This window comes from Orycteropus afer, unplaced genomic scaffold, assembly GCF_000298275.1.
Source record: "Orycteropus afer afer isolate SDZICR_OR568_19922 unplaced genomic scaffold, OryAfe1.0 scaffold00007, whole genome shotgun sequence".
Classification (NCBI taxonomy): domain Eukaryota; kingdom Metazoa; phylum Chordata; class Mammalia; order Tubulidentata; family Orycteropodidae; genus Orycteropus; species Orycteropus afer.
The window spans coordinates 26237343-26247654 of NW_006921594.1; the positions used below are offsets into that span (position 1 = coordinate 26237343).

At 35.7% G+C, this 10312-nt stretch overlaps 1 protein-coding gene across 1 annotated transcript in view; it reads right to left on the minus strand.

Annotated features, from left to right (window-relative positions):
* Positions 1-10312, minus strand: part of SEMA3E (semaphorin 3E) — a 370394-nt gene that overhangs the window by 23708 nt on the left and 336374 nt on the right. The window contains exons 15-16 of the mRNA XM_007944913.2: positions 4457-4524; positions 2589-2728 (exon numbers count right to left, since the gene is read on the minus strand). Of these exons, the coding sequence (XP_007943104.1) occupies positions 2589-2728; positions 4457-4524 (208 nt within the window). The remainder of the gene's footprint in view (positions 1-2588; positions 2729-4456; positions 4525-10312) is intronic.

Here is a 10312-nt window from a genome sequence, read left to right on the forward strand (position 1 = left end):
GGTCACAGTGAACCAACTTCTCTTCCATCCTGACGACCCCAAGTTTTCAAACTCCAACCTATGAAACCCCTCTCTCCCTCTTCGACCCCATTCAGCAGGAAGAAGCTAAGAGAATCACGTCGCCCTTTATCCATTAAAAAAAGTTGGAATGTTAGGCCGAAGCAAACCCAAGCCACCAACACTTCAGTTAGCAGCTTCCTCTGGGTGTCAAGCCCTGATGAGACAGCCTGATAAGACAAAGGAAGTAACAGAACCTGCCCAGACTGGAAAATCCCATGCAGTGGCAAACTTCCTCTTGTGAAGCCCCCTCATGCTAATTAAGTGCAGACCCATGCTAACAGCTAATTGGACCCCACTATTTCCTTAGTGTCCCCGCTTAGGTCCTCCACAAAACTATAAACCCTCCCCTCCCCAGCCAGGCGGTGCAACTTCCCGGGCCCCTCTCAGGGACCCGTGAACCTCGCCCGGGCCCCTCTTGGGGGCCCGTAAACCTCCCCCGGAAACTCAAAATAAAAACTTCTCTTTAACCTCACTTTTGTGCGTCCTCTTCTCCTTACTGTAGCCTTACACATATATGACAACCAGAGCTTATACAAAATGTTTTCCTCTGATCTCAAATTGATGAGTTCTTGTGACTTGTAAACTGTCCATGACAAGCCTGGAAGGCCACTGTTAGGGTACTTTAAAAAGCGTCCACCAGGTAAGAATTGGGCTGGGTGTACTGAAGCATTCTTTTCAGTGGGAAAGATTTGATTATAAAATGTCTTGTGTGTCTCATAGTAACTGAAATAAATGAAAAAAAAAAAAAAGTCTTCGAATAAAACTAAGAACTTACATGAAAAGTCATCTGCTTTGTGTACACAAGATGCATATTCAGGCTTTGATGAACTCAGTAACTTTTTGTTTTGTTTCAGATTGTACATAAATGAATATGTATATTTCTCTGTCTAGAGAAAATAGCTATTATCTGATTTTGACATACCCTTTAATGCAAACAAAAAATTCAAAATTTTAAATATCAGTAAATGTATCAGAGTCAGGGAAATTTGAGTGTAGTTGAAAATAGGGACCAAAAACTATGGGAAAGGAGAAGTAGATTATATCAACAATAAGAGAAAGAAGCTTATAATTGAACATTGATGGATGCAGCATGTCAAAATGATTTGGTAAAGATTTCCAAATGAAACAGATTATGGTGAGTTCCAAATTAGAAACAGAACATACTGAGTGAATAAACCACTGATGAAAGAATTACTTCTCTGTGTTCTGAAGCCATTGAACTGGAGGAACTATGGGATATTCCCAGGTTCTCCCCAGCTAAGTGACTTATGACAGAATTTTAAAAGTCTTTTTACCTCAGATTTGTGAAATGGAAAATATATTAACGCTAAACCAATCATTTTAATTCAGTGTAGTATGCAGCAACATTTTTTGGACATATTCTTGATTGTCTTTTTTTATATTATCTCCAGTAGTATTTGTTAAATTGACTTCCTCTCTAAAAGCTATGTTAGGAATTTAGGTTATATAAATTAAGCATATTCTGGAGTAATTGAACTAAAACCATGTTAGATTTTTTGTTTTACAATAGGCTGGAAAGAAAGGAAAAGCCCAAATGGTCCACATTTGTTTGATTTCCAATGCAAAATGAGGTGGAAACATCCATCCATTTGCTCTCTATTCTATATATGCACTAATTAGATCTCCTTTGTGCCATAAATCAGTATCTAGAATTTCTTTCCCTTATTCAACTCCCACCTTTCTATTTTATAAGGACTACATCTCTATCTTCTCTAATGTAACTGGATTGTATTCCACTTGCTATTTTTACAACATTTTAGGGAAAACTGAAGTTCAAATCTCCCATCAAAATCAATCATGCTTTTTCTACCTTCTCTGTTTCACATCCTTGACCTCTCCCTAGATACAACTAGTTCCCTCATGTTATCTCATTCTTTTACCCAATCCTGTCTCCAGATCACTCTGTCCATGTCTTAAATGCTACTTTTCTTCCATCTCTCTAAAAATAGACCAAGTTACTCCTATCTCATTATTTAGATGATTACAGAAATATAAATATCTATCACCAAAACTTCTTAAAGGCCCACACCTCTTCTTTGTTTCCATTACAGAAGAACCCTCATGGACGATTTACAAGCTTTATCATACAATCAATTTAATGTTGCTGCTGCTACTGTTGTTTTAATTCTGTTATTCATTTTTCCATGATATATGTGTTAATGGTGTTTCAGTTAGCTATTTCACTGAAGCATTACTTTGGGTGACACAATTTAGACTTTCATTTTGACACTACATTATGAATCTACAAAAGCATCAAGAATTACAGTACTATTTCTACTATTCAAATTATTGACATATATAGAACATTGGTTTATATTTGCATACAAAATGTATATATGTGTATAATGTATAGATATGAATGGATATAAGAAATGAGCCAGTTTTTAAATGAAACACATTTAGTGCAACAGACTTTCATTTTTAAACACCTAAATAAAACAATTACAAATTTATTATTATACACTATATGCAAGACTTCATGATGTGAACACACATCTATGAATTACCTCCTCTTTTCTTGTTTCACGTCCTTTCTGTACAAACCAGATGACTTTGGCTTGTAAAGATCGTGGGGTACATTCCAGCAAAGTACTGTTATTCTCTATGCCATAAGCCAGTCGCTCTTCAGTCTTATCCAAAGCATCCCCTAAAATAGGAAACATTAACATCAGCCTCAAGACTTATATTTTACTGATAATTAAAAAAAAAAATCTTTATTCAAATTCTTGCAGTAAAGTAAATGACTCTTACTGCTTACGATCAATTATGGTAATATCTAGACAAGGTCATTCTAGAGTTATTTAGAAAGACTGGCATATCAATATCTGGGCATCAGGAATGTGGACAGGCTATGAGATGGGCCAAAAAGAAATAACTGCATGTTTGGCTACCTAAAGATGAGACAGTCAGGGACATGAAGAAAGTGCTCAATGGTAAAAGCATGGGAAATCACTGGCAACATCCATTGATAAAGTAGAGAAGAAAAGATGAGCACTAAAAGTTCAGGCAAGGTAAAAGGTCAGAAGCAGCAATCAGAAAGCTAGGTAATAGGGTACGTGGCATAAACACAAGTGTGAGCAATATCTTGATAAGGGTTTGTGTTTATTCAGATGTTGGGCCTGGGCATTAAGATGAGCGTATGAAACTGATGCAAAGACTTTGTAAGCCAGATATTATTGATTATGATCTATATGTCTTGGACCAGAAAGGCTCTCACTAGACTTGAACACGAATTTGCATACAGGCAAGTGTACTTAGCTGTAACTAAAACCAAACCCATTGCCATCTAGTCAGTTCGGACTCAGAGACCCTTTAGAACAGAGTAGAACACCCCTTAGGGTTTCCAAGGATGTAAATCATTACAGAAGCAGATTACCTCATCTTTCTCCCACAGAACAGCTGGTGAGTTCGAACCACTAACGTTTTGGTTAGCAGCTGAATACCTTAACCACTATATCACCAGAACTCTTTCTGCACTTAGCTGCAGTGGGTGATAAAAGCAAGTGGATTCATTCTTTGTTATTTCAACCATGATCAAACTCAAAAACTGTTTTTCCCCCCATATCTGACTCCTCATCTTAAAACTAACTCCTAAGATTTCCCAAGATAAAGATCCTGCTTTATCTCCCAGTGTTCTCCAGAGGCTTGAGTCCTGCACTGAATCCTGAGTCAGCCTTAGGTCTAGCAAACCAATGCTGGGCCACAACTTCTAGATCTGTGCCTAACCACCTGTGGTCTCCCCATCATAGTGCCCCTTCCTCTTGTTACTTCCTGGAGAACCAGTGACTCTGGCCATAGACTGCTCACCAACTGCCATGATACTCTGAAGACTCAGGAGTGTGTTTTTCTGTTTTCTTTGATTTCCTTCCATTTGCCTAACGCTACTTCTTCTCATCCTTTACCTATCAAACCACTTACAACCCTTTCTCTCCTACCCACTGTTGCACCACCAATTCTACTCTAGGCTTACTCTACTCTAAACATAGGCTTTGATACAAGTTACATCATTCCTGATAAATCTCTTAAGTTACATAATAGGGAGAAGAAATTTCCAGGTATGAGATGGAGAGATAAGTCTTGAAGATTACTGTGGCATTAGCCACCCAAAGCACACAGCATTCTTATTCTAAGATTCCTCTCTTTTAAGATTTAATATTAAATCTTGGGGGTGTTATATAAAATGAATTATCCTAGTTACATAAAAAAATCACAGGTCAGATCCATGACATTTTAACTACATGAAAAAAAATCACTTCAGTGACATTGCTCTAGTATATATCAATCACCATGAAAACAAGGACTCTCTTTTTGAGAAGTCTGCAGTTTATGGGCAATGTACACTCTAACCCATAGCAATTGATTTTCTATGGATTACCAACAAACTGCTGTCCAAAGCACTGCTGAGCGGCGTTTCCATGCCGAACATCTTGTCTGCGGAACCGCCTGAAAAAAAGAGTAAATGCATTTAGGAGATGTTCAGATTTAGATTTTCCAGACTTTAAAATATAGCCAACTGCGTTAAAGATTCAAGTAGTGGTCTGCTACTGAAAAAACTGATTAGTCACACCAAACAAGGATAAAATCCAACTTTCATAGTTTTATATTTCCTTTGAATATTGTTCAGTGGTTAATAGGTATATAAAACTGTTCTTTAAATATTTATGTAAGTTTGAATTTAAGACTATTTAAGAAAGTTGGCCTTATATTTTGTTAAAAACTTGATTCAACAAGAAGGTCTTCTGATATAAAACGAGTATAGTGTGTAGTAACGGATTTGTGTGTTGTTGTTGTATGTGCTGTCAATCCTAGCGACCCCTCCTTGGCTTTCCCAGGCAGTATCACTACAGAAGTAGATTGCCCAACCTTCCTTCCGAGGAGTGGTTGATGGGTTTGAACTGCCAGCCTTCTGGTTAGCAATCAAGTGCCTTAGGCACTACACTACCAGAGCTCCTATGGATTTGTGTAGCTAAAGATAATGAGATTTGAGGCAGAATATTTATTTGAATAGAATCATCACAAAACAAGTGCATATGTTAAAGGGTACTTTAGATGTTCTATTCCACAGCCATCATGAACAATTAGCACAAACATATGGCTAATGAAAAGGGATAAACTAATAATATATTCATCTTTTTTTCAGATAAACTATGTGAAAATAATGTGTCTCTACTCAATGTGATGGTGAGTTAAAAGTACTTATAAATGTCTTTGCACATAGTGGCAAGAAATAGTTCTTGAAATATTAACTGTTCCCCCTGCCCCCAATCTGCCTACTGAAATTAGGTTCCCTTTCAGGTGTATGTATTAGTTTTAGATTTTTTTTTTTTTTTTTAGACACACCATTGAAGAAATACAATATTCTATATTCTTGGAAAAATTATTCTGTCCTATATATCAATTTTAAAATTTATAAGTGACTTTCTGGGGAATTCAACAACAAAGGAAATTAACTGTTCTGAGTACTGGAATTTTTCAACCAAGAACCTTAGTATACTTAATTTAAAATAGAGATAAAAGCAGCAGGACTAAATAAAAGCAGAAAATACCGTTGTTTCTCTCAGAGAATGTCCTCGAGCTTGAGAGAAAAACAGAAGACCGTGCTTACTAATAATAACAAAGTAAACCAGAAGTTTTACCCTTCAGGGAGACAACGAAGGTTCCAAAGCAACAAACCAATGAGTCACTCAAATCATATCCAATCTCTCTAGCTGAAAAACCTGGAAAAGGGACTCAGATTTAAATACCAGTGCCATCACCCATATGTTGTATGACCCTATGCAAATATCTTTCCTTTTCTGGTCCTTATATCATCTCATAAAATGAGTTTGGCCCAAGAGACACCTAAAATCTACTCATTTGTAATTTTTTTATTCTAGGTTTTCCTTGCTGCCTCCAAATAATGATGACTGAAATGTTACCTCAAGAGACAGAGTGCTTTCTAACGTGTGAGATCAAGTCTTATTTTAGTCAACAATTTAATTATTTCTTATATTGAAAGTGAAGGCAGATCACCTCTCCCAAGTAGTTTTTCAGGATTGTGACCAATGTGCAGGAGCAGGTTTTATTTTACTTCTTTATTTTTAAAATAGAGATTGTCAACTAGCAAACTTTTTCTAAAGAACTAACTTGACAAGGTTGATATCAAAATTGTCACATGAATTATTCTATTTGGCTAGACTGAAAATTAGAATTTGTGTAAAAAATAAATAAAAATAAGTTTTATGCTTCTATATGAATTTACACTAAAATGTACAGCTGTTGAACAGCTGATAACATAGCTACATGAGAATAAAACTGCTGTTGTTAATTCCTTGTTATGTTGGGTAATTATTTTGGTATTGAGAATCTAAAGTGTGCTATGCAACAATGAATAATAGAGCAGGAATAAAATCAGTGAAATAGGAAATAGTTTCCACTTTGCAAGGATTCTGCTGCATAAAGTTTACTAGACAAGTGATGTGAGAATAATGTTAAATGCAGTCAGATAATTATATTACTGTCAAGTGCAGAGATGAGCAATGTGAGCAATAAGTTAAACAAGCAGTATTTTTAAGTTAGAAGTATGCCTTTTAAAAGAATCTCCTCCCGCAAGGTTTCAGTTCATTTTACCCTATCCATATATAGTCACCCTTTATTTCAGCATTAAAAAAATAATACTAACATTCATTAAGATCAAGAGTTGCAAAAAGGTTGACCAAAGTTGCCTTTCATTTTCAAGTTACATGGTTTTTATTATATCTCTTGCTTCTTATAAAATTTTTCAGAGAATACTGGAGATAAACAAAATGTAAGAGCAAGGAAAAGAAAAAGACATAGTTCTATAAATGATAGTGTATTTTGGAAGACCATTTTAAACAAGTGATTCGGTTGTGAATTAATATTTTTCCCCTGTTAGCTCATTTTCACTCTGTGAACAGAAAAGTATTTATTTTAATGACCAGTTTTGAATTTCTGCTTCTAGTCAGGTCTGCAGCAAAAATGATCTGCTATAAAAGCAAACTATTTTCCCTTCATGTGCTGGAACTTATCCAAAACGTTATCCTCTGGGGGTGAGTGATGGTTCAAAAGAATCCGACACCACTGAAAGATCTCCATTACATGTCACTGAACTGAACTAATTCATTTACGAGCACAGCTCCTGACTCCACCATTTCACTCCTTCCTGTCTACAGTCTTGCCCATTCATTAAACTCTCTTCATAAAGTCTTTTTGTCCGCTCCTTTTAAATATACTAACAAGCTCATATTTGTCCATTTTTATAAGATGTACCATGTACAAAAAAATATTTAGTTGTAAAAATTGCTAAGTCAATATTCATCATCACCTTACATGCTTAATTTAAAAACATTGTCATCCGTAAGTACTTGGTGCAAGGCTTGTGATCATTATTATTGTTGCTAGTAATGACAGAATAATACATTTTATTATTTGGGTAAAATTACCTTTGTGGTGTTGTTGTTGTTATGTGCCGTCGAGTCGGCACCGACCCATAGTGATTCCTCCTTGGGTTTCTGAGGCAGTATCACTAGGGAAGTAGGATTGCCCAAGCTTTCTTCCGAGGAGTGGCTGGTGGGTTTGAACCGCCAGCCTTCTGGTTAGCAGTCAAGCGCCTTAGGCACTATGCTACCAGAGCTCCTAACACCCTCAAATCCTGCCACTCCTATCCCGACCTATGGAGTTTCACATTTGTTCCTGAACATTCTATGCCTTTGAACAGACAATTAATTAACTTTAACTGGAATTTCCTTCTATTTCTACGTGTAAGATTGAGCTCAAAGTTTATGTTATTCTGAAGATTATGTATCTTTTCTGAGTTTAGTACTTTATATATAGTAAGTGCTCTGTGGTGAGATATTACTATCATTATTGACAATTCCATCCTCTACATTATGTTCTGATTTCCCTTAGACAAGGGACTGTAATTGTTTCTTCTTGCTTCACCTACATAGTGTAGTAACTGGCTAAATAGGCAAATAAGTCATTAAACAGTATTTCTAAGTTATTATATTGCTATTTTTAAAAAATTATTTTCAGAAAGCAATTATTTGTGAAAAAATCAATTAATTTATTCAATTCTTTAAAACAGTTGGAAGAGTATTTAGTTCAGATTTGTCTTCCCAGAGCATTATTTCACTATGTACTTATTAATTCCTTGGTATAAATTTTAATTGTAATGTCAATTTAGCTCTGGAAAATTACATTTTGAATTAGTAGAGTTTTGTTTTATTTTTAGTGAGGTTCTACTATAGATGTGAACTTATACAAATACCAAGTACACTAAATAGTTTTAATTTGAATCTAAAAAGGATTAAAGAAAAGTGACCGAAAGTGAAACAGTAAGAAAAATCAATACAAACTGTTTTTAGGTAGGGGAAGTATGTGTACCTCTATCTTGTTGCTTTGTATTGGTTTTGGTCACCTTATTAGTAGAAGAAAATAGCTGCTTATTGCATAAGGCACAAAAATATTTCTCCTTTATATGTCCTTCCAAATTATGCATAACTTCCTAAGATCTGAGTGGAGAAATAACTTACTCAAAATAACTTCTTCCTCTCAAGATGTTCTATTCAAAAGATCTTGGGATATAGTTTCCCTACCAAATGACAATGACCTCTCTGAATGGTCGACATTGGAGTTTGGAGGTCTTTAAGCGTCTTTCATTTGTGTTGAATTAAATCACACATTTCATTAATTATACAGGTCATGCATTTGCCTAGGAGTTAAAATATTCACTTTCAAAATGAAATAAATGAAGACCAGCTGGGAGAAAGGACACGGGGCAAATGCAGGATGTATTTGAAGGTTATTTATTTATTTTCTTTTCAAGTCCTTGAATCCCTCGTGTGTGGTGGCTTGCCATTTCCACATTTCACATTTATCAAAACTCATTTCATGTCTTGCAGCAAAAGTTTCTGAAGGGAGTAGTTGATCCAAACCTGGATGGAAAAATAAAAGCCTAACTGCTTGCTCAGGTCCAATCTCTGCACACAATAATCAATGAACTTATTTTCAGGTAAATCTCAGGTTTTCAGAGTTTGAGCTTTATATTAATTGCAGTTCCACGTAAGGCTACATTGTGAAAATTGAAGTAACTAAACTTAGATTTCTTTGCTCATAATATTTGTTCTTGATGTATACAAGCCGGGGTACCTCAGCATGAGTTTTTCTATACACACACACACAGAGTATACACTTAGTCACATCTTTAAATACCCATCATTATTGAATGGACTGACCAGTAGATTATCAAAACATCCACTATTAGAAGGCAGTGGTTTTGTTTCACACATGCTCTCCTTAGCCCTATAACTACACTGTAGTTCTATCGAAAATTCAGTACAATGTTACTCATTTCCCTCATACAAAGTGACATAATTGAATCATTTGATGCTGAAAGGACTGTATTATCTCTCGGATGATACTTCATAGGTAGTTATTGTCTGCTGTTGAAATAACTGAGAAACAAGTTGATTGGGTGCCAACTTAATGTGTTTTGTTTTTCTTTCTCTAATTGAAATAAAAATTCTTAAAAGTTCCTTTAAATTTGTTTATTTGAATCATTTTACTACACCATTTGTGAGTAATGTATCCTGCTGTCTACCCAAAAGGGTTATTTTGTTTTGTTATTTTACCTTTACTCACTTTTCTTTCTATGCAGGCTAATAAATTTTAGATTCAATTGATTCTGGACGAAACTATCAATGACTTAGTTTGTGACAATCTTGTAGGGTTATCAGAAGACAGGAATTAGTTGTTGTTATCGTTAGGGGCCATCAAGTTGTCTCCGATTCAAAGTGACCCAATGCACAGCCGAACAAAACACTGTCTGGTCTCGTGCCAGCCTCAGGATCCTTGGTATACCTGAGACCACTGATAACTTCAACATGTTCTCCATCCACCATGAAGCTGTGTATTGGACCAGTTGTGAGAATTTTTGTTTCCTTTATATTGAGGTGTAATCCATACTGCAGATTGTTTTATTCAATCTTCATCAGTAAGTGCTTCAAGTCATCCTCACTTTCAGCAAGCAAACTAGTGTTACCTGTGTATGGCAGGTTGCTAATGAGTCTTCCTCCAATCCTGGTGCCATGTTATTCTTCATATAACTCAGCTTCTCAGATTATTTGCTCAGCATACAAATTGAACAAGTATGGTGAAAGGTTCAGCAGCCTGCCATGCTCTGCCCATCTCTTGGGACTTTCAATGGACTTGAATTAATGGCCTGCCATGT